The sequence below is a fragment of the Scardinius erythrophthalmus genome, assembly GCF_964197995.2.
Source record: "Scardinius erythrophthalmus genome assembly, chromosome: 17".
Classification (NCBI taxonomy): domain Eukaryota; kingdom Metazoa; phylum Chordata; class Actinopteri; order Cypriniformes; family Leuciscidae; genus Scardinius; species Scardinius erythrophthalmus.
The window spans coordinates 38,326,654-38,345,394 of record NC_138237.1 but is presented as its reverse complement, the minus strand read 5'-3'; the positions used below and the strand labels follow the sequence as shown (position 1 = coordinate 38,345,394).

Genomic DNA, 18,741 nt, shown 5'->3' with positions numbered 1-18,741 from the left:
ACCAGTCTATCACACATCAGAAATAAATGTGACAACATCCAGTCATTCTCCAAAGAGCCGACGAGGGAAACAAAGTTGCGTTACCCTCCAAAGCTGAGGAAATTGTTGAAAAAAAGGTAAGAATGCATTACACAACGTGATTTTGCGGAAACACGAGATGAAGATCATTCGAACAAGCTCTTAAAATGTGTGTTTTTTTTTAAGTTGAACTTCTATTAAAGTGTTTTTATAATGCCGTGTCATGCATGCGACGCTGCGAAAAGACGCGAAACTCATCCGTCTAGCACGTTTACATAGAAAACCAGTGGAAAAGTAGCGCAGAGGAATGCAAAAACGCGTTCTGTGTGATCCGGCCCAGACAGTCTGCAAACAAAATGCCGACGGACGGTTGGGAAACACAACAAACATTTTCCATCACCAGAAAAGGTACTATCCCAGTGACAACACCAAGAGTACGAGAATGTGGTCACATGTGTAGCATAGTGACCGGTTTACAAAGTTTACATTTTGCCAGGGTTCCCACGGGGCATTAAAAAATCTTGAAAGTCTCGAATTAGAATCCCATGATTTTAACGCCATTAAAAAGTCCTAATTATATGCATTTAGGCCGCATTTACACTTACACTTCATGGCTCAAGTTATTTATACGCAGAAATAGAAGAAGTGTTGAAGAATTTGTACTATATTGATATAAAGATTAAACCATTGTATTAAAAATGTTTCTATGAATTCCATGTCAATGAATTAAACACCTAAAGTACTATTGAAACTGATTTCTTGATATCATAATGTTGTTTTTTGTTAGTTTCGCCAAGTGTAGTGTAAATGCAGATATCAGATTGGGTCACTTTTAAAAGAAGATGTAAGCGGGTCGTCAAAAAAATCTGATATATTCAAAAAATCGGAATTGGGCATAAAGAACTGCAGTGTAAATGTGGCCTTAGGCTGTGTAGCACCAAGTCTTGGGTAGTACCCAGTTTGCAACTTGACTGTGTTACACATGTCTTTTTATTATGTAGTATGTCACAGTGTGCACCTCACCAGAGATGAGTCGCCTGGGAGACGAGAGCGGGCAAATTCGAGCAAAGTGGGAAAGTGCATATTTAACTCTCAGTCGCTTGAAGATGACCAGTTTCGGAGAGGGTTGGAAACAACTAATGACAGCAGTGCTTTTTGTTTTATTTTTAGAATACATTTTTAGATTACTTTTCCATTAACCGGTTAATATTTGCAACATGCCGTGTGTGCTACGTCAAAAAAGCATCCGCACTCTGATATAAACAACCCAATACTGATGAAAAGCACACAGCGCAACGAGTGAATGAAACGGCACATTCGCTGAAGGAACAGCAGAAGTGCAGCCTTTACCCCAGTAAGCCCGTAAACAACGCAGCTGCGCTACTTTCTGTTTCTGAACAGTATTTAAATGTTTCAGACAGCCATTCAGTCATTTGACATGTCCGTTACATACAATTATGCTTAGATTTTAACTTTCACTAAGCACTGTTACATGTTGTCATGCGTTTACTATTTTTATAGTATACTGAGTTGAGTTCTGTTTACATAGGCATTTTTTCCTAATACCAGCGGAAAGAACCTAAAATCATTTCTTGTCATACAGATAAGATCATTCGAAACTGCAAAGGGTCTATTTTTATTTGTGTACAATCACAATAACAACAAAATGTTTTTTTTTTTTAAATAAAGAAAACAAACAGGGTGCGCTTTCTGCCGTCTCAGTCTCCATGATCTTCTTTCTGAAATGCATCACAAATATGAACCGAAACTCAACGAATACAGACACACGTGAAATGCTTAAAACATCTACCTTTAGAGATACAGTTTCTCAAGTCTCTGCTCATTATTATTAATGTGGCCACGCCCACTCGCAGCGCACCTCATTCATGCGGTAATCGTCCACGTGAGCCTGTAAACGCCCCGTCACCTCAGTAAACAAAGCATCAAGCTTCATCAGATTTCCTCTGCTTTTCATCGAGTTTGGAAGAAGACGCGCTGTGAGGAATAAGCCTTGAATTTACCTCAGAAGAAGAAGAGTGCGATGCGACGCGCGGCTTGATTCAGCGGAGGATATCTTTTCTGACGAGTAAGTGATTCATTTTCACATTAGTTAGCGTGTTATTTTTACATAAACTTTTACACATTTTACTATTTGGGTATTTCCCTTTTCCTTCTTATTATATCGCCAGATTGAAAAGTGTGAAATCGAGTGAAACTTTGAAATATAAAAGATAAGCAACCTTTCATTGCATCTAATGAATATAAAGCGGGTTTTTTGCTCTATAATAAAAAAACATAATACGATATAAAATTAATTTGTTTACACTGTAATATGATGAATGTTTAGACTAGTGTTTTCTGTGAAATACTGTTTGCAAATATCACGTTTATAACTTGATGATAATAATTGAATTTCTAAAATATAAAATGATTTGTACTGTATATATGATAATAAATACAAAGCATGCGTGCCTCTATGACTACAAAAATCATGTTTTTGTTATGAATGGGTAAAATTAATAGTGATTACTAATGCAGTAATATAGTTTCTCCTAATATCAGCATGCTCACACGCCTTTTTTTTCTTTTTCTTTTTTTTTTAATACAGGGACCAGATAGACACTACTGATGAGTCCTGCGGACTCAAACTTTCACACGAGTCTCTTCCAATTGTTTTTCTATGACAGCGCTGTACCAACATCAGCAAGTTTTTCAACTAAATTGAACTAGTATTTTACATGAACATGGTGAATCACTGACTACTGATGGTGGGGCAGTTTTTTTCTTCCGTGCGAAAGAAGCCGCAGACACGTTGGAAATACCAGGTATGGTTTACTTGTATCTTCAGTCAAACAGGAACTGTTTCCAGGAAAGGTGTTTGACAGTTCATACGTCTATGTTTAGATTAGTGTGTTAAATAATGTGTCTTTGACCTTCATTGTGTATTGATTATGTTGTGTTGAAATAAACTACAAACAAGGGAAAAAAACACATTCTTTTAATCTTCTCACCTTCTTTCTTTGGTTCCTCACGGTCACATTTACCTTGATTGGACCATTAGGGGAGGGTTTTTGTCTTCCCAGCTGTGAATCACATCGATTCATGGCCATCGACACTCCCTCACAACTCAAAAATTGTCTTAAAACATTTAAATCAATATATTGTTAAATCTCTAGGCTGCAAGATCCAGCTCTCAAAAGTCTTGTTCAGTGTCGCCCCTTTCACACAGCGCGTTGATCCCGGGAAATTGCCGTAAAATTGCTAGAGTGCCTTCTGTGTGAACGCAAACACGTGCCGGGATCGATGCCAAGATGGGGACCTTGTAACATTGCCGGGATCAGTCCCGGAACGCGCCCTGTGTGAACAGGACCAATGCCGTAAGGGGTGTGTCGCAGTGATGACGCACGTTAGGGCTGTCAAAAAAAAAAAAAATAGAATTTCGAATTTTCGTCGAATTAATGAATAAAAAAAACACATTCAATGCAAAAAACGTGCTTTTGAATTTTTGGTGTGTCAAGAGGTGCGCGAGACATGATGCCGTAACTGATGCTGGGTTTTTTTCTGTTAGCTTATACAGTAGTGCACGGCGTGGTGCGGTTGCATTGTTTATTTGATAAATGGTGGGAAAAGGCTTCCTACTGACGAAACCCCTCTCGGTTGGTGGCAAAAATCGTGCGGTATGTATGCACATATTGTGCGGCTGGCAAAGACATACTTGACCACACCTGGCACCAGTCAGAGTTGAGTGTGTGTTTTCATCAGCTGGAAACATTGTCAACAGAAAGCGCTCAGCACTCGCTGCAGATCAAGATGAGCGTTTGGCGTTTTTGACCAACAATATGTACAGGGTGGGCCATTTATATGGATACACCGTAATAACATGGGAATGGTTGGTGATATTAAAGTCCTGTTTGTGGCACATTAGTATATGTGAGGGGGCAAACTCCTCAAGATGGGTGGTGACCATGGTGGCCATTTAGAAGTCGGCCATCTTGGATACAACTTTTGTTTTTTCAATAGGAAGAGGGCCATGTGACACATCAAACTTATTGGTAATGTCACAAGAAAAACAATGGTGTGCTTGGTTTCAACGTAACTTTATTCGTTCATGAGTTATTTACAAGTTTCTGACCACTTATAAAATGTGTTCAATGTGCTGCCCATTTTGTTGGATTGTCAATGCAACCCTGTTCTCCCACTCTTCACACACTGATAGCAACACCGCAGGAGAAATGCCAGCACAGGCATCCAGTATCCGTAGTTTCAGGTGCTGCACATCTCGTATCTTCACAACATAGACAATTGCCTTCAGATGACCCCAAAGATAAAAGTCTAAGGGGGTCAGATCGGGAGACCTTGGGGGCCATTCAGTGTGTGAAGAGTGGGGGAACAGGGTTGCATTGACAATCCAACACAATGGGCAGCACATTGAACACATTTTATGAGTGGTCAGAAACTTGTAAATAACTCATGAATGAATAAAGTTACGTTGAAACCAAGCACACCATTGTTTTTCTTGTGACATTATCAATAAGTTTGATGTGTCACATGGCCCTCTTCCTATTGAAAAAACAAAAGTTGTATCCAAGATGGCTGACTTCTAAATTGCCACCATGGTCACCACCCATCTTTGCCCCCTCACATATACTAATGTGCCACAAACAGGACTTTAATATCACCAACCATTCCCATGTTATTACGGTGTATCCATATAAATGGCCCACCCTATAGATGTAGTGACTAGAAGTGGAGTGTTTCTGAATGGCAGTTTGCTGTTGTGTGTTCATCAAGCGTCTGTTGAAGCATGTTTTCTCTGGTTAGTGATGCTCGAACACAGTTTTATGCACTATTGTAGCCTAATTGTCCTTGCAGGAAATTATATTTTATTTAAGAACAATTGTTTGAAAAGTTAATGCACTTTAAAAAGTGAGTGTCATTTCATTTCAATAACAGATGCGATGCTTGATTTGGTTTATGTTTGTTTATTGCGCTCGCTTGGGCCCTCTTATGGGCGTAGGAGACAATACAGTTCTCTTTTTTAATCTAATGTTAATTATTGCCTTTAGAATTCTAATGTAATTGGAATTTTGCTAATATTTAAGAAAGAAATTCGAATTTAGCTTTTCAGCCATTTTGACAGCCCTAACGCACGTGCCATCGCGATGACATCCTGACGTCACGTGTTTTTACGGGATTTTTACGGGATGTGTGTGAACGCACTCACAGATTCCGGAAAATCACTGGCAGTGTGAATCCCGGGACACATTATCCGTGTATGTTCTGGAATCTCTGTGTGAAAGGGGCTTATGTGTTTTATGGCCTTATTTCAGTGACTTAATTGATTTTTTAATGAATTATGCATGAACATTGTTTTCTCAAAACTACAAACTTTACTTGCATACATCAGTGTTGCCATGTCCACTTATTATAAGTGTTTTTGGGCTTGTTTAAGCTCATAAAGCTCATGAGGAGGTGCGGGTCATGATATTTTGGTATTATATTCATCAAAGCATTTTGATTTATTTAACTTTTTTATGGGCTTGTTGTTGGCTTTTTCTAGCAAGATCTGGCAACACAAGTCAAGGCTCATAGTTCTTCCCCTGTGATTTTCTTTCACCGCACATTCAGGAGAGAGAAACATCTCTGATGCAGGTTGAAATACCTACAATTAACAATTTAAATTAATTTAATCGCATTTAATTTTTGTAAATGCGATTGTCACTACCTGCATTTTTCATTCGGATGTAGATTGAGGTGGTCAGTTCTTTAAATTACTGAACTGTGTGTGTGAACTGTGACTTTGACATTAGACATTTTGTCAGACCTCCAGGAAATCACGTGTTGTTTTGTTTAGTTGTCATTTCAGAATTGTGGGAGAATCGTGATCTCAATTTTAAACAAAAAGATTGTGATTTTCAATTTATCCAGAATCGTGCAGCTCTAATAGGTTAGACCTCTTCAAATATTACAGATGTCACTGTTGCTGCCACTATTTTAATAAGTTACAAGGCAACCGAACTTCAATTATTTTAAAGCTGCAGTCCGTAACTTTTTTGTGTTTAAAATGTATATGATAAGCGAGTGCATCATGAATCCACAGGTATCCACACATACCTGTGTGATTCGCCATAGACATAAACACACAGAATTAGCTCCGGCTACAATGTTCTTCCGCAAGACGCATGCAATTCTGTTTATTAACCGCTAAAGCGCCAAAAGTTACGGACTGCAGCTTTAAGGCAGGAAAGCATGTGTGCACAGTTAAAAGTTTACATTGTTATTCGATTTATGTTAATAAACTATATTCTAAAATGTAATTAATGAACCTTTAGGTATCTCCAGGCTTCAGTCATTGTCAGGATACTTTTCAAGCTGGCAGCATTATAAAATTATACATCATGATAAATATTACTATCGATCAATATGGAAAAATAAAATTGTGAAAAATATCATATATTGCCCAGCCCTAGCTCAAACTAAACATTTTGGTCAGTTTTATTTTCTATACTTTGTCTATGAGGTTTGCCATTTTTTCCAACCCTGTTACCAGATCTATGTGATTTTGTTGCTTTATAGCAATAAACATCAAATTGGGGAAATGTTTAAAATGAATCAAATAAAAACAGCCACAAATGGTAATTATTGGAGTCCAAGGATTATTATTATAGGAATCAATTGCCAAAGTTAAACATTTTTTACAAACACATCCTTTAGACCCTGTTTACAGCTGTGTGTTTTGGTAGATCGGATCACAAGTGGACAACACTAAATACAGGTGTAAACGGGGTCTAACACGTTTTGAGCTTGTCCACTTTCATTCACATTGAAAACGCATTCGACCACATGAGCATTTACACTATGAAAGCAATCCGGTCGAATGCGTTTTCTGGAAGTTGTGAAAGTAGACAAGCTCAAAACATTTTAGAGTTTGTGTTTTGTGTTCAAACAGCCACAAAAGACCATCTACTGACCTAATGAGTAAACATTATGGGAAGAGCTCTAGCCGGACGGGATTTAAACTGTCGGCTGAAGATCCAAGTTTGGTTTGAAGGAAAAATGTACCAAGCTCAATGTTCTCTCACCATTCCTGATTTCTCACACACACTCACGGCATTCGGCTGGTCTTGTGGTTGTCAGATGATACATACCAAATTTCATACAAGTTTAGACAAACAGCCCAGGATGAGTGTTTAAAAAAAAAATATAAAAAAAAATCATGTGTCTTGCAGAAATGTTAATCCCTATGACTGGAAGATTCAGAGCAAAATGGCATGCTTATTTCTGCCTGTACTCTTCTGTATATATTAGAAAATGTCTGTTAGCTTACTTTAGTGGCACCCTGTGGCCGATTCTCACAAGATTTGATTTACAGCCTCATGTAAGACACCCTACGTATCAGCCAAATTACACAATCACAGTTTAAGTTATTAGCTGCTGAAATTTGCTTGGCTGTCTGTGCCCTCTTTTCAATTGGTATTGTAGGTATATATTAGTAACTACACCATAAAAATACGCAAAGTAAGGTAAAAGCAGAAAGCAGGAGACAAAATGGTGCTAAAAATAAACAGCTTGCTGAATAATCTGTTAAATATCTGTCTTTGTCTGAAGTAATATTATATGCGCTTTACAACATCATCATGTGATGCTAAAAACCTTGAGATGGAGACATTCTCTTATCTTGTTAGGAGACAACACGGCATATAACAAGATTAAACAGAAACATAAAGCAATAAAAAATGAAAAACAACAGGTACTGTATATGGATATATATTAAAGTAATATGAATAAGATAAACAACATAATTTAAGTACAACACATATTGCATTTGAGACCAACTTTTTTATGTTGTGCATCAAAGTACATGTAAATAATTATTTATTATAATTGCATTCATGGAAAACTGCATGTAAATGGATGTGAAGAGGTTTGCTTATGATGTAAACATCTTATTTCAGTTTGAGTCCCACTCTAATTATTACAAATAATCATATCATTGGCGCACATGTAAACCGACCATGCCTCTTGATGACATCACATTCGAGCAACTATCATTAACTGGTGCAGAGATTTACTGCAGTGAGATGTGGAGGCGTTGCATGACAGTCGTGGCTGATTGTGCCATGAATCAGGGTTTATTTTCCTGGTGGATTCTTCTAGGAATACCTGGATATTCCTGGTGTCTTGCTTAGAAACAGCCCAAGCCGTCAGTGCTAGTTCAAAGGAGTAATTTTTATAAATGAGTAACTGAGGTTTCTTGCAATTATTGGAAGGAGAGAGTGCAGCAAAAGAAAAATAAAGGATAGTAAGGTGTTAAAGTCTTTCTGCCTTACAACTGTGGACAAACAAACTTGATCATACTATATTTTCCATAAATGTAATTTTTAAAATAAGTCAATTAGCCGGTAAGAAATCTGGCTGGTATCTGCGAGTCAATGTAGTCGAGTCAGGCCATGCCATCAAAATCTCAGTCCGACCAGGAAACCAAAGTTGGCATGCCAAAAATATCGGCATTACGGTGTCATGTTCCAAATTATTTTGCCTGTTCAAACTGAAAATCATTCCTACTGATGCGAGAATTTTTCACCAATATTTAATTTCATGACAATAAAATTGCCATGCCCTTCACATTAGTCTTTGGACGTTAAAGGTTTCATTCAGTAAGTACATAGTATAATCTCTGACAGTGTCACACCCTGGCTAGACTAATCCAAACTAAGGCTTGAAGCAGAAGAATTGAATAAACATCAGGAACGATACAAAGAAACACCAGCACAAAACTTTAGCACAAGACAACTGAGGGTTTAAATACATCAGATGATGAGTAACAGGTGAGACTAATCAATGAAACAATGAATAACTATGGCAACTAACAAGACCGCAATGGAAACTGAAACTAAAACACAGGAACTGAATACGAAAGAATATCAAAATAAGAGTCCTTGAAATCAGAGACATAGGGAATTGTGACACATAATTGCTCTTTTACAAGTATGAATATGTGCACTTTTCACATGTTTTAATCAGATATGAACGCAGTGTTGTGCAAAATGTGTAAATCACGTTGTGATTGAGCTCTTTCAGTTACAATGGACTAAAAGATGGACGATGAATAACTGAAATATAAAACAAACTAAATATTGTATTTCATAGTAGTGTACTCATATTATTATTAATCAGCCAGGACAGTTTTCACACGTTTTATTGTAAATGTTGACATGCGTTTACATACACGAAATGATGAAATATTTGGTGTAAAATTTTGTCAACTAAAATGTTTTATAGACTATTATTAGATGCAATTTTATTTAGTAAAATTGACTAATTTGGAATGAACACTGACTAAATTTACATGAAGTTTAAAATGAAATGCACTTGTTGACAGCCAGGTTTGTTCTTTTGCAATGAGCAATAAAACAGGTTGCTGTTTGTTGTTGAGTAATGCCTTGCGCCCTCTTGTGGACTGTTGATGTCTGGTGTTCTCTACAAGGCGTATGTGCGTGTGACCCTGACTACTCTGATCGCATATCTTCCTTTTGTCCTCAATTGGGGCCGGTTGCATAAACCGCTAAGACTAGTCTTACGAGTTAGACATAAAAAAAATTTCTTTAAGACTGTTCATTGCTTTTTTTTAGTCGGTTACATAAAAACATAGATTAGTCTAATTTGATACCGAAAAGTTAGACTGGCTGCCCCAGACTAACTGATAGTGGGTCACACTAGAACTTTAGACACTGTCTTAGCATAATAGCCATGTTTATGCAAGCAGCCCCGGGTCTTACAGTCTCCACTTATGAGCTGATGATCTAAACCAGGTGTGTTAGATTAGGGAAACACTCACAGTGTGTGGTGACATGTTTGAGATTTAGAAGCACTGGGTGTATAATTTGGGTGTGTATCAATCAGTTCCCTAGTTCACTAGTCAGGGCACTGTTAGCCATTTCAAGGGCCGTCTCAATCGCAGAATCCTTAATGTTCGCTCCCTAAAAAGTCCCACAATGCACTGTGAAAACCAGGGAGCATCGATGCTCACTATGTTCTCTAAGCGGAAGTTCTGAAGCGCGAAACTGAGCCGGCTCACTGCACTTAACGCAAAACGTGATAGATGTTCTTAAAAATATAAACCATTATTTAATTATATTTCTGCATAAACATGCGCCGCTAGACAGGCTAGCTAGTTGAATTTTAACGATTTCGATTCTACTTACAGATTAAAATTCTTATTGATTCCTAATTTCTATTCCAATAAGGTAAAAAAAAAAAAAAAAACTTAGATATCATTCACATTTAGTCTTATTGCAAAACATTTAATTGTTGCTGAATATCATGAGCAAAATCAACAGGCTAAAGAACACTTACATAAGGAGCGTTTGCCTGTGGTTTAAAAACACCATAGAAAAACAACTAGGCTAACTAATATACATTTCAGTCATTATTAAAGACTCAGTTATTAAAATAGAACAAATAAAAAAATTAGCAATCGCAACAAATAGAAACAACTGAACAAAGATACGATTGAAATAAACAGTGTTTTAAGATTTCCCGGTATTCGGGATCAGAAACTAATCAAATGTAAAATAACACTGCACTTTATAAATGAAGTCTACATTTTGTATATAGTTAAAAAAGTTATTCAGTCAAAAACAGCTAGTGAGTTTTATCTTTGTCTTTTGTTGTTTGATTAGTGTCATTATAGAGACGGCAGCAGGAATATCAGTGTTATTATAGAGACGGCAGCAGGAATATTAGTGTTATTATAGAGACGGCAGCAGGAATATTAGTGTTATTATAGAGACGGCAGCAGGAATATCAGTGTTATTATAGAGACGGCAGCAGGAATATCAGTGTTATTATAGAGACGGCAGCAGGAATAACAGTGTTATTATAGTGTTATTATAGAGACGGCAGCAGGAATATTAGTGTTATTATAGTGTTATTATAGAGACGGCAGCAGGAATATTAGGCTGCTGTCACTTTAAGAGCTGCACAATATAGTTACACGCCTGCAGCTCTGAAAAAAACAGTGTAACTCGCGCTTGAATGGTTTAAAATCACATTAATTACTTTTTTCTGTGAGCGCGTTTTGGATGTGTGTGCAGCACAGAAAACACTCACACTTGAATGGTTTAAAGTCATATTGAAATGCTCACAAAGGAATCGATGAGAGGATTCGAAATTTTAATTTTATAACAAGTATTCGATTCCCAACCCTAAATCTAGCTAACATTTATCATTTATTAACGGCTGAAATGTCGCACGGATATGTAACAAGCAAATTATTTATCATACTGTGCTTTAAATAACATTACAAGTAATGTCAGAAAGATATAAACTCTGCGTTGATGTTGTACAATGAGGATGTTGTCCCAATGTGTCGTGAGCCAGCGTCCTCTACTGTCCTTTACCAATGCCCGAATTCATGAACACGATACACTGATTCACGAGCTCGGGAGCTGATTGAGACACACCCTTCAAATTTACTTTCTCAGCTCTGCCGGGGAGGATTAATTTCTCGTTTTAAGTGTATTGCATACTCTGTTTTCTGCACTTCATAGAGAAAAATCTAAGAGGGGAGAAGATTCATCGCAATGGAGTCAGGGAACGAGTGAAAGAAAGGAGGAAGAGCAGTCCAGAAAAAAAGGACAAATGGAAATCAGACGACAACTCTCTGTTCACACAGCTGGGTAAGTGTGTAGCCCTCCAGTTTCATCGTCTGTACAGATCTGCCAAAAAAGACTTCTGCTGTCTGAGATGAGCAGCTGTTGGAGATGTGAATGGCCAATTCAATTGGATTTAAAAACTTTTTTTTTTTTAAAACAGAATGAATCCGTTTGATTCAATCCACTGACCAGCAGTATTCAGCTGCGCTTTTAAAATGCATTTTTATGGTTCTTAAAGTTCCCCTGTAGTCAATCATTTTACCCCTTAAAACTAATCTTTGATCACCAAAATTACATATTTAAAAAATATATATCTTGAATGTAACTCGACACTCTTGCCTCATTTAGTATGCGTGGTTCTATGAATATTCAAATGAGCCCCGCCTCCACTCACTCACTCAGCTCAGAGATCCACTGGTTGACGATCACACGTTGATCTGATTGGTTACAAGGTAGTTTGTGACGTCAGAAACACCAGCAATTTCAAAGCGTGTTTTTGAGACTGTCTTTGGTTCACTGCAGTTTTAAGGAGGAAATACTCAGCAATGGTGTCGACTTATGAATTTACACATGGTTTGTCTTAAAGCATATTAAAACACCACATAGACACATAAACAACATTAAAAGCTGGATTTACACCACAGGGGGACTTTAAAATTCTTTCTCTAATGTTTCTTAGGCAAGACAAAGTACTTCAGACTTGTGTTGGCTGTTGTGCCAAAAGTAAATACAGCAGATGTTCTCAACATTTTTTGTTTTTCAGTCTATACCGTCACATCAGGATCTTTCACTATATATATACAGCGGGGGAAATAAGTATTGAACACGTCATCATTTTTCTCAGTAAATATATTTCCAAAGGTGCTATTGACATGAAATTTTCACCAGATGTTGGTAACAACCCAAGTACGCCATACATAGAAAGAAACAAACAAAAATAAGTTCAGAAATTAAGTTATGTGTAATAATGTGAAATGACACACGGAAAAAGTATTGAACACATGAAGAAAGGGAGGCGCAAAAAGGCATGGAAAGCCAAGACAAGATTTCTGATAGAGGAGTGAAAAGAATAATCAGAAGAGTTGTCCAAGAGCCAAGGATCACTTGTGGAGAGCTTCAAAAAGACCTGCAGATAGCAGGTACTGTTGTCTCAAAGAAAACAGTAAGTAATGCACTCCACCGCCATGGCCTGTATGCACGCTCACCACGCAAGACTCCATTACTGAAAAAAAAGCATGTTGAAGCTCATTTAAAGTTTGCTGCACAACATTTGGAAAAGCCAGTGAAATACTGGGAGAATATAGTGTGGTCACATGAGAGCAAAATTGAACTGTTTGGATGCCATAATACACACCATATTTGGAGGGGAAATGGCAGTGCACATTACCCTAAAAACACCATACAACTTGGTGTTGGCTCTTGGACAACTCTTCTGATTATTCTTTTCACTCCTCTGTCAGATCTCTTGCGGGGAGCATTGGTCGAGGCAAATTTATGGTGAAATTATTGTCTTTCCACTTCCGTATTATGGCCCCAAAAGTGCTCACTGGACCATTCAGAAGCTTAGAATGGCGCCTATAACCAATGCCATCATTATGTTTTGCAACAATTAGGTTGCGAAGGTCTTGAGACAGCTCTTTGCTTTTACCCATCATGAGATGTGTCTTGTGTGACACCTTGGCAATGAGACCTTTTTGTAGGCCATCATTTGGGACTGAACCAGCTGTTATTAATTTCCACGGACAGGGGGTTGGATTGCTTTTTAATTACTGTAAGTTTTCAGCAGTTGTCTTGGCTTTCCATGCCTTTTTGCGCCTCCCTTTCTTCATGGGTTCAATACTTTTTCCCTGTGTCATTTCACATTATTACACATAACTTAATTTCTGAACTTATTTTTGTTTGTTTCTTTGTATATACTGATTCCTTGGGTTGTTACCAACATCTGGTGAAAATTTCATGTCAATAGCACCTTTGGAAATATATTTACTGAGAAAAATTATGACGTGTTCAATACTTATGTCCCCCGCTGTATATATATTTGAGAGATTTTTTTCCTTGAGGAAATTTGCCATGTACTGAACCTGATAGGCCCCAATTAATCGATATTGAATCGAAATCGAATCAAAATGCAGACTTTTGGTTAAAGATCAAATTGTGAAATTTGTGTCAATGCCCAGCCCGGAAATATTGATATATAATCACAACCTTTTGGTCAAATTGTGCAGTCCTACAAACAAACAATTTTTTGCAGAAAATTCGCAATTCAATATCTTTTCCCCCAAATCGTTCAGACTCTGGTATAGTAGTCCTCCAGGAGCCAGGTTGAACACCCTACTAGGATCGCAGTTGATCCGCGAACCGTACGGATCGTCTGCCCCACGGTTCGACACGCTTGTGATTTGTGGGTTAAGTGCTAAGTTTAACCAATGTATCATTTGCATGTGTTTTTTCTTGACAATTTAGGCAAGGCAAGGCAAGTTTATTTATATAGCACATTTCATACACAATGGCAATTCAAAGTGCTTTACATAGAAGAAATTAAAATAACAATTAAAACAGTTAAGAAGAATAAAAAATAAAATACAGTACAGTACAAACAGTCGGACGAACATTGGCACAGTGCTCATTCATTAAATGCATAGCTAAACAGAAGTGTTTTGAGTCTGGATTTGAAAGTGACTACTGTAGGAGCACGTCTGATCTCCTCTGGAAGCTGGTTCCAGCTGCGGCTGGCATAATAGCTACACATTCAAGCGATTTTAAAACATTCAAGCCAGAGAGACGAAAGAGAACGCCGTTATCTGAGCGTACAGCCGCACACATAGAGAGAGGCTGGACACACACACATAAAAATTATGTTAAAATGACCGTCTCTGCAAATATTCTCGTAAATGCAGTTGGTCATGTCTTAAGTGAGGTGAGAAAGAAATGGGATGTGTATCAGTATATTAGATCCGTGCATTCGGTCCTAATATTCCTGCTGTGTCAATAATGTTAATCAAACAACAAAACACATCTTTAACAAAGATTAAACTATATTAAATTTATGCAGTGAACACTATAGTGTTATTTTACATTTAATGATTACATATCTGTACCTGAGTAGTACTGTTAGACCTTTATTATATTGTATTTACTTATGCTTGTAATTTGTGTATTTTGTTCTTGTATTTTGACTATTCACTTGTCTTTAAAGTGTAATTATTAAAAGCTAGATTTTTGCAGTGCTATCGAAGTACTTAAAGTGAGATTTAAGTAATAAATGAAAAGCAAAGTTGCATTAACCCCCCTCCCCCCCTTTTTTTCCCCCCCGGGTCTGAAAAAATGATCTGATCCGTGACTCAAAAACCATAATATGATCTGAACCGTGAGTTTAGTGATCAGTTGCACCACTACACCACACCAAAAACCAATTTTGTGCATTGAGACACAGACAAACGAACGATCGGTCCACTCATTGTTTAATGCACGTCTTTTCCACAGGTTTCTCCAAATCCTTCCCGCTGGACGGTTCGCCGTTTGACAGCTGGCTGGCTCAGTCGGTTCACATCACTGCCGATAACATGCTGAGCCAGTGGTCTCTCTCCGGAGAGAGCGACGACCCGTCTGCCAGCCTCCTGCAGGGCGAGGAGAACCTGCTCAGCCTGATGATGGACCACTCCATGAAGTCCACCTGGAAAACTCCTCAGCTGGGACGCAAAGCGAGAGGCGTGCCACGCAGCCGCAGAAAATCCGCCTCGCTTCCTCGGACCGGTTCCACGGTTAAAGGCAAGGTTTGGTCCAAACGTGGAGAGAGATCGTTCCACCGGCACAGCCGTAGCGAAGCCAGGCCAGACCCGCTTCAACCAGCCATTTCCAAAATGGACTCGTGCCACATTTCCGAGGAGCACGGGTCTTGGGATGGCACTGGGGAAACGGATTCGCAGGTGGCCTTGCGTCTACGTCTACCTAGACAAGGCAAGTCACGGTCTAAGAGTGAAACTTCGCTGTTGAACAGCACATCTGCACCGGACACTGAGACGGATGGTTATTTCTCCGACGCAGAACAGAGTGACACTGAATTTCGTTCGTCCAGGCGAAAGTTACGCTTGCCCCAACTGCATGCTGGGAAGGAGCAAGTAGTGCGGCGAAGCGTGCTCGCCTCCTAAAGCTATTCCTGGATGTCGCTTTAGTGTTGTCACGTCATCAGAACGAGGCTCGGTTTCTCAATGCATACGTTTCCAGAACTTCAGCTGTAATGGCTAGCGTTCTTATCCCTGTTTTATCTGTTAGAGTATATTAGCCAGTCGCCTACATTTATGCAACCATAACCATTTGTGCTTGACAAAACAACGAGGAACAAGAAAAAGTCGAAATGAACACTGTTGGATGTGTCCTTTTGGGAAGCAATAGGATCTGTCCTGGAACTGGGACAATGACGTGGGCATTATAACGTCTGTTCAGGTTGTGTTTGTTTTGAATGAACATGTATGTTGTGTGTCTTCAGAGGATGTGGCTACTTTAAAATGATTTACAAGAGAAAATATGACACAAATAAGCACAAATAGCCGTTGGGGAATGTAGCACACGTCATATCCATTCGCTTTGGCAGAGTCTAGACGTGCCAGCATCACGAGCAAGGCCCGCTTCAGCGTAATCCTTGCGTGTACGTGTGTGTGCCAGTGGACAGATCTGAGCACAGTTGGGTCAGCCTATCTCAAGTGGTCCAAAAGAGTTGGTTGCCTGGCCATTTTTATTTCCCCCCAGATTTCCACTAACTAGCTTTGTTACCAGCTAAATCTTAAACTAATTTTTACAGCCAATAGAGTTGCATCTGTGAATATTAAAGCAAAGCCTCTAAATTGACGTTCTGCATGTGCATGATAAACCATTTGGGAGCAGACGTCACAGTTTCGTCACACACACATTGTGTCGGCAGAACAACCGTCGTCGAACACGAGCTTTTAAGTGAAACAGAAGATGTTTATGGTTGCAAGCCAATAAACGGACAGACTGGACCGATAACATCTGTGACGATTACCCTACTATTAAAGTATGAATCTGATGTAAACAATAGATCTACATAATATTCACATATTAGCCCTACAGTTACCACATGAGGGTAATATTTAAACCTTAAACATTTTTATCTCACAATTCAGACTTTTTGGGAGTTTGGGAGTTTATATAAAAAAAATACATGAACTCACAGTTCTGAGGGGAAAAAGTCTGGATATTAAGTATTATAAACTCGGAATTGCAAGAAAAAAAAGTCAGAACTTTTAATTGTTTATTCTGTGGCTTCCATCGACCGCTACCCATTATTTCTTGTAATACAGCACAGCAACACAGTGTCGGCCCAGATCTGGAACACATGGATTTCACACGGCCCAGATGTGAGTCGGATCTGGGCCAACACTATGTTTACTATGCCGAGACTATTTTCTGCCACCAGGTCGTTCAAAACACCGAAATGGCCTACATATCCTTCCGATTATATACTTCCTGACCGTGAAGTTGAACCCTGAGTGGTCGTGATCTTTGCATTTTGTATAAAATGTTTACATATGTTTGTGTATTTTGTAATGTACTCTAAAAATCTGTTTTTGTTTCAAGGAACATCTCGAGTCAATACTGAGGTTTCCGTAAACGTCTGTGTAACACGAAATTTGTAATACCAAAATGATAATTTTTCGATACCAATACATAGAGGTAATCACATTAAAAATCATCAGGCAACCTCCACTCGACCACTTGTGACGGTGTGACCCTGTTAAATCTAAATATAATGTCTTACCTTTTTCTTACTTTTTGTGAGATTCGAACTTGTTTTGGTCCATTTGTCCAGAAAAAACTGTTGTCATTCTCCATTAAAGCGTGCCTTCTGTAAGCCCCCCACCCCCCCAATAATCCGCATGTCTAAACATTTTTTTAACACGATGAAGGCAATCAGAAATGGTCCGAAAGCTCGTATGAAAGTGTTGAGGCCGTAGATGTTCTTGGTGCCTAGAAAACAGCATCCAACAATCATCAATCCTGCATTAGCAAAAATGCTGTTCACAAACCAACATCCGTCAGTCAGTTCTTCAGTTTAATGACATTCGTGACGTCTAATGAATCAACTCATGGTGTTTATCTCAGGGTTAAAGAGAAGAAGTAATCGCAATCATGTGAAGAGTTAAAACCTGTACATTCACCGACAACTCCATGTTTCTTTGGCAAGTGTGTTGTGCGGATCTGAGAGGAATGATGAAACACTGAGTTTCTTTTCTTTCTGGCTTTTTTATTTTATTATTATTATTGTATGATGATGCCAAAGAAAAGTAAGTCAGCATATGCTCTGAAGTGGATGTAAACCTTGTGTCCTGATCTTCCGAAGATCTCGACCTGCACTGACGTCCACCTGTACACTCCTGGATCGCATCATCAATCGAGCACACACGTGATGAAGTCTGATGCTCTGTCCTGAAATGTTTTGTTCACGAGACAAAACCAACTGATATGTCGCGTACGTGAGCAAGAGTGTGTGTTCTCTCTGCACACCTGAGGGATTCACCCAACTAGGACACTTCTGTCCTCATGTATTCAGTCTCATGTCGTTCCAAACCCGTATCAATGTGTCTTTCCACGCAGAGGAAGTAAATGGGTCCAAAAAAGTCGTTGTCGTCCATGCGCTACATTCCAGTCAAAATGTAAGTCTTTATTGACTGAAAACCTTCCCTTTCACCGTTGTGACATTTTGCGAACCGCATTGTTACCAAAGGTGTGCTGTGTTCTAGTCTTCTGATAAACAAGTGGTTGTCATTTTGTGAACCACAGAAGAGTCATACGGGTTTGGAACGGCTCCACAGTGAGAAGAACGAACTCCTCGTTCTCACTCTTCATTGGCTTAAAGGAGTAGCTCACTTCAGAATGAACATTTCCTGATAATCTACTCTCCCCCACGTCATCCAAGATGTTCATGTCTTTCTTTCTTCAGTGGAAAAGCAATGAAGGTTTTTGAGGAAAACACTCCAGGATGTTCCTCCATATTGTGTCTTCAATGGGGTCCAACGGGTCGAAGGTCCAAATGTGAGTTTCAGTGCAG

At 38.7% G+C, this 18,741-nt stretch overlaps 1 protein-coding gene across 1 annotated transcript in view; it reads left to right on the top strand.

Annotated features, from left to right (window-relative positions):
• Nucleotides 1–17,553, top strand: part of jade2 (jade family PHD finger 2) — a 62,036-nt gene extending 44,483 nt beyond the window's left edge. The window contains 2 exon segments of the mRNA XM_081391783.1: nt 11,571–11,699; nt 15,159–17,553. Coding sequence (XP_081247909.1) covers nt 11,571–11,699; nt 15,159–15,823 — 794 coding nt within the window. The 3' untranslated portion in view covers nt 15,824–17,553.
• The last annotated feature ends 1,188 nt before the right edge of the window (nt 17,554–18,741 follow it).